At 38.4% G+C, this 25,498-nt stretch overlaps 1 protein-coding gene across 1 annotated transcript in view; it reads right to left on the reverse strand.

The window, feature by feature from the left end:
- The window catches only part of Hhip (hedgehog interacting protein), a 95,829-nt gene that overhangs the window by 17,866 nt on the left and 52,465 nt on the right, over positions 1-25,498 (reverse strand). Inside the window, exons 5-11 of the mRNA XM_076864830.2 lie at positions 19,012-19,163; positions 18,436-18,609; positions 17,555-17,698; positions 13,546-13,667; positions 11,267-11,390; positions 10,142-10,272; positions 7,267-7,348 (exon numbers count right to left, since the gene is read on the reverse strand). Of these exons, the coding sequence (XP_076720945.1) occupies positions 7,267-7,348; positions 10,142-10,272; positions 11,267-11,390; positions 13,546-13,667; positions 17,555-17,698; positions 18,436-18,609; positions 19,012-19,163 (929 nt within the window). The remainder of the gene's footprint in view (positions 1-7,266; positions 7,349-10,141; positions 10,273-11,266; positions 11,391-13,545; positions 13,668-17,554; positions 17,699-18,435; positions 18,610-19,011; positions 19,164-25,498) is intronic.

A 25,498-nucleotide genomic window follows, 5' to 3' on the forward strand; every position in this document is an offset into this window, starting at 1 on the left:
ACAAGATTCTGTCCTACAAAAGAGCCCCCAAATGTCAGTTTACATTTTCTCTCAAGACAATTTCAGTGACAATTGAACTCAGGGGCACTTGACCACTGAGCCACAACCCCAGCCCTATTTTGTGTTTTATTTAGAGACAGGTCTCACTGAGTTGCTTAGTGCCTCATCATTGCTGAGGCTGGCTTTGAACTTTCGATCCTCCTGTCTAAGCCTCCTGAGCAGCTGCGCTTACAGGTGTGCGCCACCAAGTCCAGCAAATTCCAAAATTTTGATGTTATACTTATTGATCCATTTACCAATGTTTAGAAAAAGAAGTCATTTAAGCAAGAAATGTTTTAACTCAACCCAAATGAATTAGTAACAAAATGACGCTAAGATGCAGGTATTTTCTTTGTACGTTTTGCCTTCCTATAGAAAATGTCTTTTTACAAAATCTGCCTGCCTTTCCCTCAGGTACTGCAATATGGTGTGTCAAGGCCTTTCAGTACAGGTCTTTCAGAAGGACTAATGACATCAGACTTGCAGCACTGTCCCCAAAGGAAGAATGGTGGGGGAGGGGTAGGCATGGGAATTAAAACAAATGCTTGTGGGCATTTGACAATAAATGAGTCTCATTTTAAAGAAGGTATTCTTCGTTATTCACATTCTCTGCTTTATATACATTTCAACAAATGCCATTTCTAAGTACCCATCAATTGTTTTCATAGCAATCTTTAGTTAGTAAATGTGCTAATATCCCAATATTTCAGAACTGATAAGAAAGAATATAATTACTATAAAGCAAAATTCCTTTGAATGCTGGGATCATGTCACATCTCCAAGAAACAGGGAAATATGTATCAGAAGACATTTATAGTCTCATCATTAAAAAAGCGATAAGTATGTGAGATGTGGATATGTTAATTAGCTTCATGTAATCATGTAATCATTTCACATTTATCAAAACATTGTGCAGTTTATAGTTGTTTACCCCTCTAGCTTTTTGAGGTTTCAGTTACTTGCGATCAATCATGATCCAAAATATTAACTGGAAAATTGCAGAAATAGACAATTAATACATTTTAAATAGATTTTTTTATTACAGCATATTGTTATAATTGTTTCACTTTGTTATTGTTGCTGTTAATCTGTCACTGTACCTGATTTATAAAATAGGCTATCATAGGTATGTATGTATTGGGGAAAAAGAAAGCGCACATATAGAGTTTGGTACTATCTGTAGTTTAAGACATCCACTAGAGGTCTTAGAACATATTCTCCAAGAATAAGAGGAGACACTGTACACTAGATCATATACTGTTTTTATAAGTCATTATACTGCCACAAATCTGGGGAAAAATAAAGTTTAGATTCATCTTAATGGCTGTGGGAAATCAGCAGGGAAAAAACACAGAATTAGTTGTGCAATTTATAAATATAAATCTATTAGCATTTTGAGAATAGGCATATGACTATTAAAAAAAAAGACATATAAAGTGTTTAAAAGTAACATAGGGGCTGGGGCTGTAGGTCAGTGGCAGAGCACTTGCCTAGCATTCGTGAGGCACTGGGTTCGATCTTCAGCACCACATAAAAATATATAAAATAAAGGCATCCTGTCTGTCTACAACTACAAAAAAAAAAAAAAAAAAAAAGTAACATGGATGGTAGCCAGGTACAGTGGCACAAACCTGTAATCCCAGCTACTTGGGAGGCTAAGGCAGAGAGATCACAAGTTCCAGGCCAGCCTTGGTAACTTAGTGAGACCCTCGGCAACTTAGCAAGACACTGTCGCAAATTAAAATTAAAAAGGCCGAGGGCAGGGGTAGAGAGCCCCTGGGTTCAATCCCCAGCAAAGCAGGATGGTTATATTTTTTTTCACAAGTTATTTTATAATATCTTCTATTTATTAAAGAAGACTAAAACAATACAGAAGGTGGTTCAGTGGAAGAGAGAAGGGGAGGGAAAAGAAAGTTCTGGGGATTGAAATGAAGAAAATTATATTCTATGCATTTATTAGTATGTTAAAATGAATCCCACTATTAAGTATAACTATAATATGCTAATAAATAACAAGAATAAAAATATTTTTCTATTCATTTTAAAATAGGAAATGTCCCTATGTAACATTGCAGGTATTGCCTGAGTATATTTAAGTGATCCCTGTTAAGTACACACACACACACACACACACACACACACACACACACACACAGATAGACACATACATACACATACATATGCAAATATTGCTACAGAATGAATAAAATTCTAGTTACACTAAGTCCATTACCATATATTATATATGTACGTTATCCATTCATTGGAAGTTCTGACTTTGATCTTTCCCAATTCTTTGATAAAATATCTTTGAAATTTCAGATGCTATGTGGCAGCTTAGGAAAGATTTGTCAGTTAGAAAGGTATTTTACCACACATGAAATATAGTATATAAGGAATAAAATACAAGCAGGCAGATAACTGTGTATCCATTTTTGGTTACTGGAGAAGCAGAATTAATAATAATAGCAAAAAATGTGGAAAATGCTTCCTTGTCTTTCAGACTCCAAATCCACCATGCTGAATGGATTTTTATAGGGCATGTACTTGTTCATGACCTCTAGTGTTAAGAAATTCGGTCATGTTTGAAAACTGGTCCCTGGTGGAGCCTGTATCCCTGTTAATAGCTGAAAGGTCAATGGAGCTGCTAAACAGTTTGTATTACTGCCAGGGTGGCCATGAAAACACCACCTGCTGCAAGAGGACTTGGCAGCTGGGTCAACAGGCACTGTGGGAATTTATCAACTTAGGGGGCCACTTGCATAAAACTTGGGCTGATGAATTGGGACTAGACTGGCTTATTGGGCTAAAGCTGCTCTATTATGTATGACTTTCTTTACGATGAGAGAGCTGCCTGCCAGCTCCCTGAGACACATGCAAAGGATAAACAGAACCCATTTCCCCTTATGAAGTGATTGTTTCGGAGGAAAAAAAAAAATTCAGTCTGCAGCATCCAACGTCAGAAGGAATAGGATGACGATATTAAGAAAGAATAAACAAAGGGTGCATGTGGCACCTCGGAGGGGGAGGGCAGGAGTGGGGAAGGAGACGTGAGGGGCAGTTTTGATATTAGTCATGGAGGAATTTGGAAATACCACATTTCTATAAAATGACCTCTCAAGCCTGGAATTTGCATTGTTAGTTTATTGACTCTTAAGGAAATGGTCTGCGGGACGTGATTGGGCAACAGATAAGCAACATGCTGAAATATAATAATAGTGGGTACAAAGTAAGTGAATCAGCATGGTTCAGAATCACTATGTCTTACAGATTCCTGGAGAAATAAACCCTAGAAATATTTCAAAATTAAAAGAAAGAAGGAAAGAAAGAGAAAGAAAGAAAGAAAGCAAACGTCATTTGGTTTAGGTTTATCTGAAAAAAAAAATGTTGAAGGACCATCTGTTCATAATTGACAGAAAAAAAATGTGTTCAGTAGAAATAAAGCTTGGAAGTTACATAACTCTGTCAGAATTCTTTAATTCCATCCTCCAGGACCATTTGATTAATTCTGAAAAGATTTAGTAAAGACCAAGAATCAATGATGAGACTTGAACATTTGAAAGTTAGGTATTAAATGCTCATTAAACCTCCACGGACCTCTGGATCCCAATTTTGGTACTAAGAGAACCTCAAATGTTGAGAAATTACCTGAAAATAATTACAAAAATGAATGGAAAGAGCACCATTAATACTAAAGATTTATTTAATAGGTTTTAAATACATTATTCATCTCTTTGGGGCCTTTCTGTAGAAATGTGGTAGGGAAAGAATGATCACCTGTACTTTTTTGATGTCAACAGGGCACAGTAGGTGGAATGACATGGGTGGATCCCATCTGAGGAAGATTCAGAGAGCAGACAATTGACTCTGTGGTACCAGGACAGCCTTGCTCCTGACCAGTCCAGCATGGCACTACTTAGTGGAACTAGATTCTGTGCTCTGTATATGGAAACCTATTTGTCTGCCAGGTCAGGGCATGCTGAACTCAGTACTACAGACATTCTGGAACCCTGGGAGCTGGGTGAGCCAGCCAGGTGACTGGTATTGACTCGATCCTACCTCCATTCTGCCATGAGACGTGACTGCTCCATCCCCAAGGATATCCCATAAGGGTGTTCAGTGTTTTGACAGGAAGGCAAATTTATTCCTGTGCTGTTTTCCTACAGATGATTTTTTTTTTCCTTAAGTTCTTTCTGAAGGCTAGGTAAGCCTGAGGGAAATATGGTTGTATTCTTTTATTTTTGAATTTTCTTTTTTGTTTCATAGGAAGTAATGACATTTGATGTTCACTGCAGGTTATCTCACCATCTTTTTCTGGGAGGGTGGCCCTACTGTAAATGACCTGAAACTTATGTAAATGGTTAGGTAATTCATAGCCTTGGACCAAATTGTCCTTAACCGATTGAAGTGGTAATTTTGGAACCTCCTCTGCTTTTGCCTCAACGACTCAAGAGATATTGCATATGATTTCTAAATTATCTCATTGTGTGTGTCTAGCAAAAAACCATTAAAAAAAGCAGTAAAAATTTAACTTCTTGAAATAAAAAAAAATTATAATTTGGTAATTTTCTTTTCCAGGGCCACAAAAGCCATTGATGTTTGAAAGTTATTGTGAAAACATTATTCTTACAAATCTGGGGGCTTCTCCACAAGAATACAATTAAGAGTTTAATTTGAGTTCGATTTTTACATAACAAGGAATGCCTTTATATTGTTCTCTTTTTAAAGTTGATGTTCTCTAAATTCTGCCTCAAAGGTTTTGAAAAAAACATTTTTGCTGTGATGCCGACATCCTGAACACTACTATGCTAGTAATTAGCTCATATTTCCAAAATAATCCTGTTCACATACTTAAGTGTCTGCTTATAAAGAACTTCAACTCATCTAGGGAGAAATACTATAATAATAAACGTTGGCGTCCAAATCGAAACAGCATGAGGCTCCCAACAAATGTTTATGAAAACATTAGTTTTCTTATAGTCGGTTTGATTTTAAAGTGTTCGCCTATGCCCGTGTCCAAGGACGGTGTCTTAGGGACTCTGTCACCTCCCCCACCTCCTGAAAAGCAAACACAGAACCTAACCCTGGCCCCACACATGACATGACTCACCAGAAACAGGCACCATAATGAGAAGTCAGGCTTTCAGGATGTCACTCTGAGACCACCCTACTAGAGGGGGCCCTAAGATCACAAGCCAAGGTCCCTTATGGCAACCCTGGTAATTAGACACTAATAATGGACTGAAGGTGTAAAATCCACCTCCACTCACCAACAGACTAAACAAACCAGATGAAGACAGATTTTTTTTTTTTTTTTTTTTTTTTTTCTGTGAGAAGGGAGACTTCATTACAATACTACCAGGAAGCTTGCAAAAAGCACATCGAGTTTGACAACATAATGGAGCAACAATGACTATTTTGGAACTAACTGCATTAGATCTGAGTGAAATCCCTACACCTCATTAAAAATCATTAGAAAGCTGCTATTTCATGAATTAACATTGGTTTAAATTTTATTCTTAATGTTGCCAATTTCAACAAGTACCTACGTGTCTGATAGTTTTTCATTTATTTCTTTGCTTTTCTTAAAGAGGACACTGGTTTCACACTCAAAAAGAAAAAAAAAAAAATAAAATCCCTACCGTGTATGGATGGATAATTTTCCCGTTGTGAAAGATAACGTGTACTTTCAAATAGGGAAAGCAATGCTATCAGCATGTGACATGTGATACTGGCCAGAGACCATTCAAAATGGGGCTTATTCTTTTTTTTTTTTTTTCATTTTCTTCTTCTTTTTTTGGTACTGGAGATTTAATCTGGGGGCACTATACCACCAGGCTGTACCCTCAGCCCCCCCCCCCTTTTTTTTTTTGAGTTAGGGTCTTACTAGGTTCCTGAAGCTGTCCTTGAATTTGTGATCCTCCTGTCTCAGCCTCTAGAACTGCTGGGATTACAGGCATGCACCACTGTTCCTAGCTAAAATGCGTAATTCTACTTTTTGTTCTGCAGTAGCCAATGTCAACCCATATTTCCCCCGGGAAAGAAAGGGCTTTATTGTATAAAAAAGGGAAAAGGACATGCGTTTTGTTAGTCAGTGGCTCTTTCAGGAAAACACACACAACTGACAATTTACAGATAGTAATTTAAAAACGGAACTACATCAATGCCTTTGGTCAACTTTTCAAGGAATGCCTTTATATTGTTCTCTTTTTAAAGTTGATGTTCTCTAAATTCTGCCTCAAAGGTTTTGAAAAAACATTTTTGCTGTGATGCCAACATCCTGAACACTACTATGCTAGTAATTAGCTCATATTTCTAAAATAATCCTGTTCACATACTTAAATCCTGTTCACAAACTTTTCAGATTATTAGAACTTATTCTCTTGAAAGAGACTTAAAATTCTACAAAATTCATGTAGGAGCAATCTGGAATTTGCAGCATCATCGCTGGTTAAAGAGTGATAACTCTTAGGTCTTGCTATATAGTGAGTTTTTTTCTAAACTTCTAACTAGTATCTATTTAACAGCTATAATTTTAGCAACTTCTGGTACTTTGGGTCTCATGCATGAAATTAACAACTGATTAATGATGATTTAAGCTGATGGACAAATTGTATGTTGAGATGCGAGGATGAGAAGGAGCAGGAGCAGGATGAACATATTCTTTAAAGGCTTAAAACAGTCAACTCTACCCTTGGCTGAGGCCAATAACAAAGTGCTTCTTCGGTTTTCATTTGTTTGGTCACAGCCGTCTTCATGAGAGCCTTGAGCTCTCAGATAGTTTCGAAATGAAGCTCAGATGTTGAACTGCCAAAACAACTCATCCTGATGACCTAAGAAAAATCATACTAGCAGCTGCAACGTCTGCCAGCATGTTTCTCGTTTTCTCAAAAATAAGGGGTTTATTCCTTCCAACACCAGAGCCGAAGCCACTGCCTCACACGTCGAGTTCCTCCCCTGGCTTTTAACCGAGAACTCAAATTTCACAAATACAATGCTGGGGTGACAGGAGCATGAATGAGCCCTTAGAGTTCCAAGAGGTTAAGTGCAGCCCTGGAAGATGGGGTAGAGGGTTCTCTCGGGATGCCCTTAGCACATGGAATGGGTGAAGTGTCCATCCCAGCTGACTGCTTAAATACGACTCTTCCGCGCCTCATTTGAATGAAGTCAAATAACTGGAGGAAGACTCTTACCTGACTGATTGCAAAGAATAAAAAGAAACCTCACCTTTTCGGATCCACAATCTTGTAGAGTTTTCCGTTGTGAGTCTGGGTCATACTTTTACTGCTTGATAAAATGTAAACTTCACCTGTTGAGGAAAGAAATAACAGGAAGTTAATTTATAGCACTGCATGCATTTTTCTCTGTCTCTATCTGCATTCCTCTTCAGGAAGCTCCTTGGCCTAAAGATGAGTCTAACTTCAGGGCGCGTCAAGAACACTCTGGACTCCAGTCACTTCTTTCCATATCCCATTAAGGCTCCGGGGCAAGCCCTTGCTCATCTCTCTCAGAGCAAAAGTAAGTCCTGACAGTGGCCTGTTTAGAGCCCCCCGTTGCTGCCCCTGGTCCATCCTTCTCTAGCCTCTCTGGCCTCTTGGCTTTGAACATGTGAGGCAGGCTTGTCCCAAGCCTCCACTAGGGCCACCATCTCCCTTCCTTTGATTCTGTGCTTAAGTATCACCATTTCTGACTGCAGTACTGAAAACTGTACTTCTTCAACTCCCAAGTACCCCTCTTTGCGCCTAGGTTTTTCTTTAAAGCACTTATTACCATTGACCTACAGTATATTTTAAAAGATTGTAATTGTCCTCCTCATTTACAAGTTTTATGTTAGCAGAATTTTTTTTTTGTCTTTTATTTATTACTGTATCCCTTTAGAACAGAGTAGGTGCTCAATAAATATTTATGGAATGAGTGTCGAATGGATACGTTTTACTTAAACTTATCTTTTGTCCAAGATTGAAAGGTTTTGGTTACCAGGTTGTTACTGTTAATTTGAGCGGATGGAATGGAGGTGCTCATTTTTAATCTGGAGCTTTTAAAAAGATATTAAAATAAACATTGAGGAGAGAGAGGGAGAGGAAGGGAGAAGGAGTGAGGGGGATATTGATATCATATGTCAATGTATAGAATGAGTCACATGAATAGAAATTAGAAGCTGTATTAGTGATTATATGTCTATCAGGTTTTAAAATTTTCATTCTGTCCACACTCATGAAATAGTGTTTGATGTATTCTGGAAGAAGGTTCCATCTTTTTACTGGGCATATAACTACGTTTCTGTTCCTGAAAAGATGTCATAAGGTTTACGGTAAAAATATAGACTCCTCAGAGAAAATAAACATGAAATGGAAAAAGGACATAAGCAAAAGTCAAATGCTTTATAAGTTTACCTCATTTAATTCTTACAACAAAGCCATCCTGACTTTATAGTTGAAGAAAGTAACACACCCCAAACACCAGACTCTCAAAACTTTTTGCTTCAAAAGGTGCAAAACCTTGCTCATTTTCTTACATGGCTCTTGAATTAAAGCTAGAGAGTTTCAGCTAAGAAGTATTTCATCAAAAGTATATTTGTTTATTTATTGGGGATTGTACCCAAGAACTCTTTATCACTGAGCCAGTCCTTTTTATTTTTTATTTTGAGACAGGGTCTCACTAAACTGCCGAGGCTATCCTTGAACTTGCAATCCTCCTGCCTCAGCCTCCAGAGTCATTGGGATTTCAGAATGTGCACCACACTTGGCTTATTTATTTTAATTATGAAGCATATACAGGGTTGTAGAGTTAGGATTGTGTACACTTTATTTTTTTCAGTCTTGCTCCCAACGCAACATACTCTTAAGTGTTCACAGATATTTGGGATATTTGAGCCAATAGCAATGATGCCAATGTGATTGATGTTGAGTTCTTGTCCATGAAAATCAAAATGACTCAATCACAACATCTACACATTAATTTCTAACTCGGCCACAATTTAATTATTCTTAAAATCAAAGTTTGCCCATAAAATTTAAATTACATTACAGAAGATGTAAGCAAGAAAAAGTATCTGTCGGGTTTCTTTGAGTGGGGTAGGAGGATGTCAGGGAAAAATTGGTTGTAAAATGCTTTCACTGCTGAGACAAGAACAGATGGACTTCCTTCCTTTGAATCATTAGGTTCCCATGACTCTGAAATACTTTATGTGTTGCAGGAGTCTTATCTGAGTTCCTTATTAATCTAAGTGAGTGGCATGGAACTATTTCTGATGAATCTTTTCACTTAATGTAAAAAGAAAATCAATCTGGACTTTTAGAGAAAGTGTTCTGATTGAAATAGGAAACAGGTACTCTTTCAATGACTAGAAATTCATTTCTGAGGCTGATGAAACATAAGAGCCATGGTTTATTTGGATATTGTTCTTTAAAGGAAATAATAAAAGCTACCTTTATCCCTGTAATTTAAAATAGAAAGAGAGTAAAATTTTCACTGTTTGATCACATTCCAATTTCAACTTCTTTTTGCTTCCTGGGTACAGTCTGCTAAGCTTGCCAAAAAAAAAAAAAAAAAAAAAAAAAGGCATCCCATGGATCATCAATAGGTCATTTCTATTCTATTGGAAAGAAAATCTACAAATCAGATACCATGCCCAAATGGGGAAAAAAATTTTTTAAGTTAAAATTAAAAAATAAAGGGTGTAGGGAATTTCAGATTCCAACAAGTATTTATTTATTTATTTATTTATTTATTCATTCATTCATTCCAAGTCACACAAGTAGATGGAAGGTTTTCAGATACAGAATATAAACAGAGAAAATATCAGAAGACATTTAAAAATTCTTGATTTGGACCTCAAAAGTCTTTCTTTGTCATGCCTCCTCTTTTCCTGTTTTATTAGTTTTATATTTTGAGAATGAAGATAAGGTATTTTTCCCCAGGGAAAAGTTACTAGAAAAGAAGACATAATGGGCCCATCTTTCATCTCGCCAGTGGATTTTATCCTCTGCTGTGGATGACATGTCCAGCACTGTAGGACAAGTCTGTTATTCTTTAGGACAGAACAAAGTATCTTGAGCAAGGAAGTGAGAATGGAACTTATTTGAAGTAATTCATACAGTACCTAATTCATCTTCTCCAAATCCCAAGATGTGACCGGAAAAGTAGCCTCGACAGGAGCCACTGGTGCCAAGACAGAGTGGTTTCTCTTGCCATTGCTTGGTCACTGGACTTTGCTGGAGAGTTAAGAAATTTCTAAAGCAAAAACATACCAGAAACCTACCATGAAAACATGCTTTTGATTAAAGATGACGATAAAATGTTTCAATTAAAATTTGCAGTGAAGTAATTGTTGTGTCATAGACCTGGCTTCTCAAGGGAAGAATATATAGCCCATTATCCGTGTGAGTACTATGAAATTCCCATCCGCTGAGAAAGTGCTTAAAGATAATACTTTGGAGGGGACACTAAAAGTACCTGAGTATGAGAAAAAGCCCTCCCCTTCATCCAGAGAATGATACTTCCTCTCCAGGACTAGACTCCATGTTGTGCTATTGATCAGAGAGAGGGACAGGAGGAAGAGTGCGGGGTCAGTGTACTTTTCGGGTTCCTTATAGCACCCAAGCATTTCAGCTCTGCCATGTGCCGGCATGTTAGAGACTTGGGGAACAAGATTCTTCACGTGGATTTCATCAGTTTCTTACAATTATCCACAATATGACTTCAAAAAAGTCATGCTAAAATTTGATTTTATAATATTCCTATCCATAGAGACGAATTATGTTCTATTTCTCAGAGTCTTAAAAATTTAGAAAGAAAAATTTAGCCTTTTAAGATAGTTTAAAAAGTATTTTCAGGCTGGGGATATAGCTCAGTTGGTAGAGTGCTTGCCTTGCATGCACAAGACCCTGGGTTCTAATTCCCAGTATCACACACACACACACACAAAAAAAAATTCACAACTCATGCAAAACAACAGTTTTCAAACTATATACTTGGTACATTTATGTTGAGGATGAAGGGAAAAGCCTAAATACTATGAAAAGTCCATCTGAAGACTTCACGAACCCTTCAACATTTTATGAACTTAATCAAGGCTGTTGAAAAGCATCTCTGTAGTATTCATGTGTGTCCCAGGTCTGACTCCCTAAGGCAGATAATCATTTGAATACTCTGTGGTGGTTTGACCAATTGACTGAAAGATGAATATGTCATTTGGTATATCAAATTGTGGTACCAGGAAACATACCCATTACGATCTCCAAAAACATAGCTTCCATACAGTCTTTCAGACTGGCAGCCTCGGTAAACGAATCCACCAACCAAAGGACCATTACTGAACGGCTTGAATTCTAAAAGCGATGGTTCACTTTCTGGAAAGAAATATAGCATAGATCAAAAGAAACATATTTCCATCAAGAAAAAGGAAATATGCAGGCCAAGCAATGATTATTTCAGGAACTTGACTGAAATTAGTTACATGCTGCAAGAGATGAATCCTTGCTTTAGATATTTAGTGAAAATAATTAGTCTTATTTTAAATAACATCAAGATTTAAAAGATCTCTGTGTAAATTTTAATGAAATGAGAATACAGATTCTGGTTATTGTCATGAACACTAGGATATATCAAGTTTTCAATACAGTTAGAATTTGGGTATTTTGGAAATTGTGGTTATTACTTTAAAATCAATGTACTTTAAAAAAAAACAACTTAATTTTTAAGATAGTCAATGTTTTGGAAGAATACTTCCACTTATATTTAGTAAATCAAACCAGACCTCTGTCAAATTATATAAAATCTTTAAAAGTTCACACTTAACTGAAAATAAAAGCATAGTACATAAAAGATATTTAAAACCACATTTATTGTATATTTAAAAGCACTGTCACTTAGTCAACATCTTCACTTAAAATATTTTAAGAATTTCGTTTATAGAGTCGTGTGGTTAACAAAATCCACTCCAATAATTTCTTTGGAATTACGTGTGTATAGTCATGCATCTCAGTTTTGCCATGCTTGCTATTACTTACTTAAAATATATGTCTGGTAATTGCAATAGAAAAGTTCCAAAGCCAGTTGCAAATTAACCTGAAAATTGCTTTTTACGTCTTTAATATCAAATAAGTCACCATGAACAGGCAGTCTGTTATGCCAAAGCTTTTGTGGAATGTAATTTCAAAGCCCTCTGCTTGGCTCATACCATTATAATGAATATGATGTTATGACAATTAGAAAAGGCTAGTTTTATATACTTAACATCCTGAGATGCAGTGTAATTGACTGTGAATTCTACAGTCAGATTGCTTGGGTTCAAACCCACCCTTTCCCATTCTGGGTGGCAGGATAATTAACCTGTGCCTCAGTTTACTCATCCAAGAGGGATGTGGCCAATGACCGTGCAGGTCACACAGAATTGTTCTACCGATGAGATGAATAAGGTTTATAAAGTGCTGACTACAGATCTGGCATGCAGTCAGCCCTGTGGACATGTTTTAAAATACAAAAATGTAGAGCTGTTGATACTGTAATTAGTTTTAGCTCAACCTCAATTAATGTAATTGTAGAATTTAATCTATGATATAGGCCAAATTCCATTGAGCAAGTGCTCACTAGATTTTTTTCCCCTAAGCCACATTATTCTTTGGTTTGGCTTTTATAAGATGCTCACATATACACAAATATGCCCCCCCCCCCAAAAAAAATAAAGTACAAGAACTGAGTACCACATGGACTAACACAGGTGTTTCATTCCAGGTGCTAAATAAATATCAGTATTGAATGAGTAAATAGAAGAAGAAATCATTTTAATAATCTTAATCTACTATGTTTTCTGAACCATACTGATATCTAATATACAGCCACCTTCAAAAGGAATCTATACTAAAATATTGAAAATACTAAGTATTTTGGACTTCACAATTACCCAATTTTATATTTTTATATGTTCTCTCTAAATATCCCAGTAATCATGTTATTAAAAATAATGTTTAAGCACCCCATCACCATGACTTGTTTTTACAAGTCGATTACTTTGTTTTCTCTAAAATAAACACCTTTAAAAAAATTACATTCTTATTTGAAGCACTTATAATTTTCCTAATTGCTGAAACTAGCACGTTGAGTATTGAGAAATTTCTTACCTTTAAGACTTTTTTTTCCCTTGTGTATAAGATGTTAGGACAAGTTCTCCCTTATTATATTAAATAAGTTGAAGTTATTCATGTTGATTTGCAGATGAGCAAAGTAGAAGCCACTAAGTTTTGAAACCATTACATTATTTGGACCTACAGGGGAACTATTCAATCCATGGGAATGGAATAGCAATCAGCTAAATAGAACCCTTAGGACTTGTGAGAGTCCCCAGATCTTTAAAACATGAGTGATTGACCTCCTCACCACTGTTTAGATCAGAGTTTTCAGGCCTGCTCAAAATCTCATTTTGTAGAAATCCTTTTCTCTTCAATTAATATACTAAAACCAAACTGGAAGGAAGACAAAAATCAACAAATATTATGTTCAACTTACCATAATCTTTCCCCTTTATTATCTGTAGGATTCTGGCTGACGATCTGTTTTTTCCATTGGAGTCTGAACAAAGTATTGTTAAATTGATGTTTATATCCATGGGATGTCGATCCACAGCGCATCTGCATAACGGAAGAGGTGGATACCCATTAATTCCTACCAGGGCATCTTCCAAGCTCAGACTGGAGACTCCCAACATAGGAAGGAACCCTTTGTGGGCTGGACAGGATCCTATGAGCAATTTAGTTTGGATTTTCTAGAAACCAAAACGGAAACATCCTGGTGTGTTTTGTTTACTCTGCTGAAGCTTAATTACCTCTGGAGTCTATTTCTTAATTTCTCTCGGTATCTCCCTTCTTTGGGATTGTGTCCCCTGTCTTCAAACACTTGTTGGTCTGTTCTTAGGGGCCATCTTATGTACAAGACATTGGCAAAGAACGATGAATAAAAGTCAGTGCTATCAACCACATCTGCACCACGTGATATCATCTTAGTTAGAGGGTTAGTTTGGGGTAGTATTAGTTCTGATGCTACTTTCTAAAGCTCAGCATGGCTCTGCTCCAACAGAGGAAAACATGGATTCCAATGCCAGAGTGAAATAAAGTTGGTCCCCACAAGCGCGAAGGACTTTTATGTCTACTCTGTCTTCAGGGTCTCTGCACCTCCTCTGGGGTCCAGAAACCTCTGTGGCTTCGGCTCTAGGAGGGGCAGACATCACTTGCAGCTTCCTTATCACTATATTCCTGTGGCCTAGTTCAAAGCTGAGGATGGAAGAGGGGCTCAGTATTTGTTGAATGTTTAAGTCAGTGAAGGAGTAAGCATAAAGAGTCTGGAGGAAGAATGAAGTTTGAATAATCAGTTCTCCAAAATGTGAAAAACAGGCTTGTATTGCTTTTTTAGGTTGCTCAAAAATTTGGGCCAGGTAATCTTTATTTTGGAGGTAGGGGTGGGGCGGTCCTGCCAGTCAGAAGATGTTTGGCAGGATCCCTGGCCTCAACCCACTAAATGCCAGTAATGTCAGTTTACCCCCATCCCTATCCTACCCAGTTGTTAAAACCAAAAAAAAAAAAAAAAAAATGTTTCCAGACATTGCCAAGGTCCCCTGGAGGCAAAATCATCCCATTGAGAATCACTATGTTGGGCCAACAAAATACATTAATTACTTACAAACAAAACCAAACCACTGGGGCTATTAAATGAATTTTAAAAATTTTTTAAAAAATGAGCGTAGAGTCTGGGTCTTAAAGACATGAGAGTTATGTAGCAATTATTTTTAAACAAAATAAAACAACAACTTTTTTGGCTCCAAATGATCCCATTCATGATAAGGAAACTATTCGCCTGACCTGCCAAAGATGGGTTGGTTATTCTGAGGCAACAGTCCTTTTATTGTCCCCTTTTAATTCAGTGATTCACCCAAGACAATGCCTGGCAGGGATCATGGCACAGACATGCTGTGACTTAAGGTGGAACTAAACCCACATGGCATGAGAAAATTTTCCTGTATTACGGTTCTTTTGAAGATGGAGAAACTATGCAAAAAGAGGTCTGACTTGTTTCCAACAAGAAACAGCAAATCTGGAAGAAAAGGCCAGTTCTCCCAGAGGTGGAATGGCTGGGGGCTGTGAGCTGGCTCCGGCTGCCACCAGGTCCACTGAGAACTGGGGGACCCTTTACATTCAGTTTCTTACATAAAAGGGGCCAGGCAGTGCAACTGCTCAATAGGATGCTACTAGGGTGGCTACAGGTCATTATCCATTTGTCCAAACCCAAATAATACACCACCAACCGTGCTCCCTAATGCACTCCATGGGTGCTGGGTGACTTTGTTGTGCCAATATCAGACCATCACTGGAACCCATGTCTCACTCCAGCGGGGTGTGATAATGGCAGAGGCTATATTTCAGTGGAGATGGGGTGCACAGGAAATGTCACTACCTTTTGCTCAATTTTGCTGTGAACTCACAAGTGCTCTGAAGGATAAGTCTATTAAAAAGGAGGGTTTTGGGGGTGCAGATGCTGGCTGCCTCTGATCACTGCTGAGAGACATAAAGGAGATACTGTATATGGGATACCTAGGTTAGCACCCCGCAGTCAGCTGCTTAATAACAGCGAGGTTTGCTTTTAGCCCATAATTTAGTTTCTTTTCAGCTTTATGAAACCTTTTTCAGCTTAAAATTCTCTTGGAAGGAGGTGGAATATAAACACTGACATTTCCTTCTGCGGCCCTCTGTCGCCAGAGGAGGTGGGACTCCACAGCGCAGGCATCCTGCCACACTTATGTTCTGGGAGGCACCTCATCTGTGTTTTCACACCGAGATTCAGGACCCCCAGGAAGATTGCAAGAAGGCTCCAGTGGGCTTGTGGTGACTCAGGCTGCTGGACTTCAAAGTGCTGCTTGCTGGTGGTATCTGTGAGTTCTGAGCCATCGGAATGGAATGTGACAGTTTCCCCCACATCCTGAACCCACCTTAAGTATTCCCTGTCGAACAGATTTTAAGATCTGCTGAGATGCCAAAAAGGAAATGAACTGTGGGCCTGGGCTTTGATGGAGGGGAGATGAAGGGCATGAGGGATTATGAAAATAAAAAATTTTGAGAAATATTCACCTTGCACATAGTGAACACTCAATAAACATTAAACAGAAATAATAACTCAGCTAATAAATGAACGAATGTGGCCAGATACCCCTTAGTAAGAATAATAGACTGCAGACCGGGTGGGGCTTTCATCATGGAATTCTGTGTTATACCGAGGAGTATTTTTCAGGGTACCTAAAATTTCTCACTCTATGCACTTCTTAGTTTTTGTTTCTTTTTGGTTTGTTAGGCAAGCAGCCAATGAGTTCCTTTAGTATTTGTAATTTTTTTTTCACGTAAAAAAAAAGTTAACATCTAGTTCAACTCCTTGCAAATAAACTCTGCTCATCCTATGTTAAGGGAAGTTATGGTAAGAACTACCAAGAGTGGTACTTTGTGCTTTACCTATAGATTTTTATTGAATTACAACAGCATCCTTACAACGTAGTTGTTATCACCCACATTTAATAGGTTAGAGCTGTGGTTTGACTGTGTCCTACCCCGTTCATGTGCTGGACTCTTAATCCTCAGTGCAACCAACCGTGTTGAGCGGTGAGGCCTTTTATGGAGGTGGGCGTACCGGGGATTGAACTCAGGGGCACTCAACCACTGAGCCACACTCCCAGCCCTATTTTGTATTTTATTTAGAGACAGGGTCTCACTGAGTTGCTTAGCACCTTGATTTTGCTGAGGCTGGCTTTGAACTCGTGATCCTCCTGTCTTAGCTTCCCCAGCTGCTGATAGTACTGGCCTGCGCCACCTCTCCCAGTGAGGCCTGTACGAGGTGAGTGGATGAATGATGTTATTGTGGGAGTGAGTTAGTTACACCAGGAGTGAGCTCTGATAAAAGGATGAGTTGGCCACCTCTGTCTCTGTCCTCTACCTCCCTTCTTGCTCCCTCTCTGGCCCTCTCTCCTCCACCATGGGATGACACAGCAGATGCCAGTATATGCCCTTGGACTTTCCAGCCTCCAGAATAATGAGCAAAATAACCTCTATTCTTTATAAATCACCCAATCGGTGGTATTCTGTTATAGCAGCACCAAACAGATGAAGACAATAAAGAAAATAAAATTTAGGCGGGTTTAAGGAAGCAAATCCAAAGGTTAATGATCGCTTAAAATTATTCAGATAGAAATCTACAAGTTCAATAATGTTTAGCAAATAAAAATTCCCCCTCCCAAACATGAGACAGATTTTTCTCTATGAATTTGCCCTTTCCCTTGTCTAATCTGCTTTCTCAATCTGCTTCACACATTAATAGAACAAAGAGGGCTGAAGACTTGCTTGGATAATGACCTGGTAAGATTTCCGTCACAACACGGGGCACCACCCTTGGCAGTCTGTGATCTGACACCCTCTGTCTTTTCCCAGTTGCCAAATTCCAGTCCTGCTTTAAAGCAGCAGCGAAGACAGGTTTGCATTCTCACCTGCCTGGATCGTGGAGCCCGTGGGCAAACACTTCTGGGGGCTGGTTGGTGCTGTTGAAGTGCGGGTTGCTCCTTGGTATGGAATAAGGCACACTGCACACATCTGTGTCCACGTCCAGCCGTAGTACCGAGCCTGTGAAATCACTGAGAAATTGGAGGAGGGCATAAGTGCTTTCCGTTTGCCTAAACTAAACGTGGTGACATTGCTCTATGAATAAAAGAACCATCTGCTTATTCAAGACAACATTATTAAGGTTCCAAGTTCCATATGGTGGAAAGTGAAAGGAGGGGCAGAGAAGGCACTGCTAAATGGGTTCAGATAAGGCACCCCTCCAAGACATAGCTAGAAGGTGACCAAGGACTATGTGGGCATGCAGGGCTGCTGACACCAGAGAGGGATACCGCGCACTTCTCAGTGCTGGGTATTATAGGCGCAGTCCCCACAGCTCAGAAGTATGCAACATTATATCAGCATGATATTGAATTCCTCTTCAGTTTACAAATGCTGACACTGACAACTAAAGTCATTTACCTAGGCAAGTGATGTGATTCAAAGATGGTTCTTTCTTTTTTTTTTTTTTTTTAATGGTACTGGGAATTGAACCCAGGGGGTGCTTAACCACTGAGTCCTTTTTTTAAAAAATTTATTTAATTTTTAAATTTTTAGTTGTAGTTGGACACAAGACCTTTATTTAGTTATTTTTATGTGGTGCTGAGGATGGAACCCAGGGCCTAGCACGTGCTAGGTGAGCTACCACCCCAGCCCCTCCATCCCTTTTTTATATTTTATTTAAGGATTCCTAACTCCCTAGCTCAGACCCTTCCTTTGGCCAGTGCGAACATCTTAACACCAATGAGCACCTGCTCCCTGTGACTTTTACCTCAGCCCATCCATTTCTTCCATGTCGTCCAGCGTGATCATCCCGTCTCCCAGGATGATATACAGAAAGCCGTCAGGACCAAAGAGCAGCTGTCCTCCCAGGTGCTTTCGGTGCAGCTCTGCGACTTCCAGAAACACTCTGGCTGTTCTCAAATCAACCTGATGGGGATTTTTCCTACACGGTGAGGAAGAGAAAATACAGAGATTGTTAAAGATGAAAGGTGAATCTTCTACTAAAATGTTAAGGGTCCACAAACAGAAATACAAACACCTCACACATAAGGAAACGTACGCTTGAATGGAGCTAATAAAAAAATCACTGAGAATGTCATTGATTTCTAAGTTTTAGAAGCTGGGGTGAAGCTGAAAGATAACCAAGAAAAATGACAGAGCTATCATTTTTCTCAATTTCTCTTAAATACATACACACATGGGATTTTAAGCAAGATGGAGATTTTGCTTTAATTACTGCCACCTTTTGGCTAATTATTGGCAATTTCTAAACAAAAAGCTTATGAAAGGATGAAGAGAAAACAAGATTACAGAATCAGTATGCCCCGATGGATTTCAGCCATACCTGGACACTGTGTATTCCACGACTCTAAGAATGTGGTCATGAGGCCCGATAGCCCACCGTTCTTGGTTGGTGGTATAAGACACATACAGCTTTCCATTTTTCTTGTAATTGGGATGGAATGCAAGGCTTAGCAGTCCTCTTTCATCTCCTCCCTGCAGTCAAATGAAAAACACAAAGAATTGTGAAGTTAATTATGTCCTTTATAGTGTTTCAACTGGAACCCCCAAAAGAGTCTCTTTCTTTCTCCTGGATAATCTTTGCCCAACCTCTTTTCTTTTCTTCCTTGCCTTACTGCACAAAACAGGATTATAAAACATTTCACTGCGTGGAACTCTTGAAGGGTTAGCACAAGACCATTGTCTTGTGTGGTTATCTACGCACAAGAGTCTTATACCACTTTTGTCCCATGATTTGTGTATGTAATCTCAGGGAGCTAGGACGACAAGTTTAAGCGCTGTGAAGAATTCTTTCCTGGGTTACTAGGTTGCTTGTTCATTCGTAGAAGACAAATAAAAGGTTCCTAATCAACAGTCACTTCTAATCCAAGTCTCCCAAACCTAAAACACAGTGTGGGCTGCCAACTCCCACTGTCTTGGCAATATGTTTAGAAAACAGTTAAATTGCTTGTGTAATATGTAAACCCCTGTTTCACCCCGAGGCATCTATATCAGTTGTCACAACGATGGTGGTCTATTCATCATAGCTAGGTAACAGGCAGCCGCAGCCTTGGCCTATCTATATAGAAATGAGGTATTTTTACATGCGTCTCTTCTCGCACAAGGCTTTCTTTAAAGAAGGATGAGGAAGTGGGAGGAGAGCTAAAGGCCAGGGCTGGGGTAGGGATGGGAGAAATAGTAGAAAGGAAAGCGGACACTAGGAAATAAAAGAAAAATTCCAAACAACTTTCTTTTGTTATTATATGAATGTCAAGGATTGTATACATTAGGCAGGCCAAATGCTATGACAATTAAAACATTATCATGTTCTTAAATAGAAAGGCATTTTATCTTTATTTTCTGCTAATTTAGCTTGATGAAATTCAATATGGTCAAAAGCATTTGCTTTATCCCACAAGTAGTCTAGGAATTTCTACAGTGAAATCAAAGCATCTAAAATTATCTAGATCAGAGACTTAACTGTTGTTTTCTGGTAAACCGGTGAACGTTTTTCTCTGCAGTCTGATGAATTACCCACAACGGTGAAAAACACGTCACAGAAAATGAACGCTACAATGCCCATAACACATCACCTTATTTATTCCATTAAACATTACAACCTTCCCTACGGCAGAAAACTGATGTACCACCTCAAGCTGAGCATGCAGACTTTGAGAGGGTATAAACAGTAAAGTGGTTGGAAATACCCAAGAACTACCAAATTATTATTCAAGGGTCATCAAAGTTAAATGTTTTGACATCTCAGTATCATGTGTAATTTTAGTTTCTAGGATGGCACTGATAATTTAAGAATGAGCCCCTGTGTTTTGGATTATCTTGTGATGGTGGTTTTAATGTTGATGTGGCTGGTTTTTCTTTTTGTATCTTTGTTAATACATATCTCCTGACTTTCTTAAGAGACTTTGGAAGCTGGGATGGATAGCTATGATTCAATCATACAGAAGCCCATCCATACTTAAAGCTTCTTGACGGATTGTATAAGGAGGCCCAGGGGTGGGATTTAGTTTGTGATTGATTCCTCTCCTGAATATATTTCTCTTGAAATCCCTGAGTGCAGGTTAAGTGCAGCAAGCTTGCCTCACTAACATTTGTGTTCATTCTAAGAAGCTTTGGTTTCAAGTAGTTCTTTGTAGCTTTAATCAAATCATCAGACAGACAATTTAAACTGGATAGTGACATGGTTTAAAATGGTGCTTGTTGCTTTTCAGGAATTAGGAATGTATAACCACCGCACTGCAAGAGAACAGACGGAAATGAGATTTTAAACGCACCTACAAGGGACGGTAGACAATTGTTCACTTTAGAAAGATGCCGATCACTTGAATGAATTTGGGGCCACCACTGACATTATAAAAGTGTCAAGCAGGGAAACAGAACAAGACAAGTGAATGACAGAAAAATAAATCAAAGACACAAGTTGAAAACTATCAATAATTCTGAATTTTTCAGCTGATAGGATTAATATTGGATTGATTATCATATATGATCTCATAGTTTTAGTCTCCTTCCAAGCGTAAATGAGTAATCTGATTGGTTCAGAAACTTGACTACACTTAAGTCATTTCAAAGAAAAATTCACTTTCATGACCATATGGATGAAAAATTAACATATTATGCAAATATCCCGGAAAGTATCTCAAAAACCACCTTTTAAAATTGTATAATAGGGCTCCAAAATGTTTAGAGATTAGGAAGGTTGGGTATTTTTCTGCTGTACCAGGAGATTAAAGTATTGATAGGCTCACCTTTCACTTGAATTAACCTTCAAGTTGAGTTGTCTATTTCTTAAAAACAGCATACTATAGTGACACAGCCACATCAATGTTTATAGCAGCACAATTCACAATAGCTAAACTATGGAATCAACCTAGGTGCCCTTCAACAGATGAATAGATAAAGAAAATGTGGTATATATACACAATGGAATATTACTCAGCATTAAAAAAAATGAACATAAAATCATGGCATTTGCAGGTAAATGAATGGAATTGGAAAGTATTATGCTAAGTGAAGTCAGCCAATCCCAAAAAACCAAATGCCAAATGTTTTCTCTGATATGAGGATGCTGATCCATCATGAGGATGCAGGGGGAGCATGGAAACAATAGAGGATCTTTAGATAGGGCAAAGGGGAGGGAGGAAAAGGGAGGGGGCATGGGGGCAGGAAAGACGGTGGAGTGAGATGGATACGTTACCCTAAGTCCATGTATGAAAACACAAATGGTGTGACTCTATTGTGTACCACCAGAGACATGAGAAATTGTGCTCTATATGTGTACTATGAATTGAAATGCATCCTGCTGTCATACATAACAAATTAGAATTAATCAATATTTTTTTTTAAAAAAGAAAAAAAAAACGTATTATTGACAGATCATGACTTAACTCTTAAATGCAAACCTATCTTTGCATTCTGGATCATCTTTCAAGGTCTATATGGAGAAATATGTTGATTAGACATTGAGGGTTACTTTTGACCAAGGTCAATTAGAGCCCATATCATTAGTGACACCCCAGACATTTCAGGCCCCAGGCGCTCCAAGGTTACTCCAACTCAAGTATCTAACAGGACATCGTCCCAGCCTGAGAGCCTGAACCCTGGCCCCTAGAGGCAGGACTGGCCAGTAGACTGGCTCCTGTTCCTCTTTCTTATTACCTTAGTTCCCTCTCTCACAGCTAATTGTGTTCACCGCTTTGTTTCGTTGGTCTGAGCTCCAAGCGCAAAGGCTCCCTTCTCTTTGCTATTTCAAAATCTAAAAACAGCTTTAGAGGCTAAGCAGTAAGAATGATTCAAACTCTTGTGCCAATGTCACAGACTCCTCTGACTCCTTCCCATCCTTTCCCCTCACGATGGGTGGCTTTGGGGCTCAGAATTCATGGAATCAAAATCATGCATTCCATCCAGAAGTGTCGAATGAATGAACCGATTCTGGGGAGCAACTGGGGACAGTGAGCCTCTAATGATTATTTGAGTCAATCTGGCTAAAAAGGGAGAAAAACACATTATTAAAAGAATGGTAAATGGAAGATTTGTGGTCTGGGAGCCAGACCTTTCAAAACAAACAAACAAAAACAACTACTGATTTCTAACAGTATATTTCTCAGTACTGTTAACGAATGTCCAAAATGTGAAACGTAGTGATTTTTTCCAAAAATTCACATTGTACATTGGACTTCCTTCTCAACACAAAACATTTTGAGTGCATGTGTTATTTATAGGAATGTAAAGACAACACTGCTAGAACTTCGCTGGAAGTCAATCAGACAATAAATAATTTGTAAATGGTACTTTAAACTCATGACTGGAGCCTGACCCAAGTATCACACAGCACTATGACCCTCCCTGTTGCTCAGTTCTCCAAATACTGCATCAACTCTGGACAGCCCACACCAAACCCAAATAACTGCTCAAATAACTGCTCAAAATTGGATTGTGAAATGATTTGGAAATCCTGTCCGGATGCACTTTGGAACCTTGAGATTGACGCATGTTTCAGAGTAAATCATAAACCCTTCTGAGGCACTCTTAGTAAGTAGCTAACAGTCTATTGTTCTAGTTGACAGCTGACTCTTAGGAGCAACTTTATGGGGTCCACAGCAAAGAGATAACTACCCAAAACAAAGAGTGTTTGAGGTCTGGATCATTGATGACTTCAGTATAAATACACCAGATCTGTGCCTGCGGTTTGAATCAGGTGAGCAGATCAAAGTTCTAACCAATCAACTAAGAATGTCACTTTTCTTTGAATAATATGAAATATCTATTTGGAAAAGAGAGGCAATCATAAAAGAATTACAACAGAGAACATTATTTTTATTCTTTTTTTTTTTTGAGAAAAACTGTGGGGCATTAGTCTTGCATTAATGATATTATTATTTTTTTAAAATAAAACATTCCCTTCATACTTTCAATACAGTTAAAGTTCATTCCTTCTGATTTCTGGTTTTTCTTACAGATGCCTTATTCTTTTTCAGGGAAAGCTGACTTGGTGGCATTCAGGACTGGGTGGCACCTCACTGAAGCTGCAAGCTCCCTTACTCATTTTCACATAGTTTCCCTTAGTGACCTTGGCAAATGACTGACTGGTTTCAAGTTCTGCCTTAATTTCACTGCAGCCTTCATTCCCTTTGCCATCTAGGGTAAGATATTTGCAGGTTCTAGGAGTTAGGACAAGAATCTCATCTGGGTAGGGACATTACTCTGCCTACCATGTGGTTATTTCAACCTGTCTTTAAAAGAGGATCCTAAGCATGTATAACTTAAGCCTCCTTGGCCAAGGCCTCATAGTCTGCTAAATGGCCCAACAGTATTGAGAAAGCAATAAAAAGGAAATAATGCATGCTATGATCCAAAAGTTACTTATTACCACCTTGTCAAAACTTTTGTTGTTTAACATTTATTCAACATATATTTATGGCACACCTACTTAAGGGTCAGGCCTGGTGTGGCACTAGGGATAAGACAACCAATTAGAATAAATCTCTGCCCTCAAGCTTATACATGGAAGTAGATAACAAAACACAGTATTCAGGAGTTTTGTTTCCACCATAAATCTTTATGATGCTGTATGATGCTGATTTTTTTTTTTTTTTTTTAGAGATTAAACTATGCTATACTATTAACAATGTGCCTGGACAAAAAACAAATATTAAAGAAAATAGATACTGTGGGGAGTTTTTAACCAAAGATTAATTTGTGTATTATTACTTCATTTTCTCTACCCTAAAATTTAGTAAAAAAAAAAAAAAGGAAGAAAGAAAGAAATGGTTGGTTACATGGAAGTTAAATTATGTGAAGATTCCGCAGGGTTTCTACAAATAGTAAGACCATCTTCTCATTTACTTTCTATGCAGGGCCTAAGCACATGCATAGGCATAGTGATCTTTAGTAAAACTGTTGTTCCCTTAATATTGAAGAAATTTCTAGGAATGAGCATAAGAGCAAAGTGTCTCTAGAGTAGAAACCTTTTCCGTGAGGCAGGTTTTAACATTCTTAACCATCACGTCATTCACTTGCCTAGGTTTCACTGGTCCACATCAGAAAGGGAAAAGCCAACTTGGACACCAACATGGGTGCCTCCTGGTGCAAGCCTTTTGCTTTCTCTGAACTTGGAACTTTTTTTCTTTTTCTTTTTTATTAAGTATTAATTTACTTTAATTAGGTATATATAGCAGCACAATGCATTTTGATTCATCATACATGATTGCAGCACAACTTTTCATTTCTCTGGTTGCAAAAGAGTACCACAAACTTTGTGGCTTGAAACAACACAGTTATGTTGGTCCACAGGTTAGATGAGTTCACAATGGGTCTAACAGGCTAAAATAAATGCTAGTAGAAGCTGAGTTCCTTTCTAGAGGATTCAGGGGATGACCCACTTTCTTTCTGTTTCCAGTTTATAGAAGCTACCTCTTTCCTTGGTCAGTGTCTTCCCTCCATCTTCAAAGCCAGCAATGGTACGTGAAGTCTTTCTCATATCAGATCACCCTGACCTGCTCTGCCTCTCTTTCAAGAATTGTGATTACACTGACAGCAAAGGAGACAACCGAGAACAGGAAGAGAGAGCCTACAAAATGGGAGAAAATCTTTGCCACCTGCACCTCAGATACAGCATTAATCTCCAGGATATATGAAGAACTCAAAAAACTTAACACCAAGAAAACAAACAACCCAATTGATAAGTGGGCAAAAGAACTGAACAGACACTTCACAGAAGAAGAAATGGGAAATGGGAACGGGAAATGGGAATGGGAAAGACGGTAGGATGAATGGGACTTTGTTCATAATTGAATACATGAGCAATGAAACTC

This window comes from Callospermophilus lateralis, chromosome 8 (assembly GCF_048772815.1).
Source record: "Callospermophilus lateralis isolate mCalLat2 chromosome 8, mCalLat2.hap1, whole genome shotgun sequence".
NCBI classification, from domain to species: Eukaryota; Metazoa; Chordata; class Mammalia; order Rodentia; family Sciuridae; genus Callospermophilus; species Callospermophilus lateralis.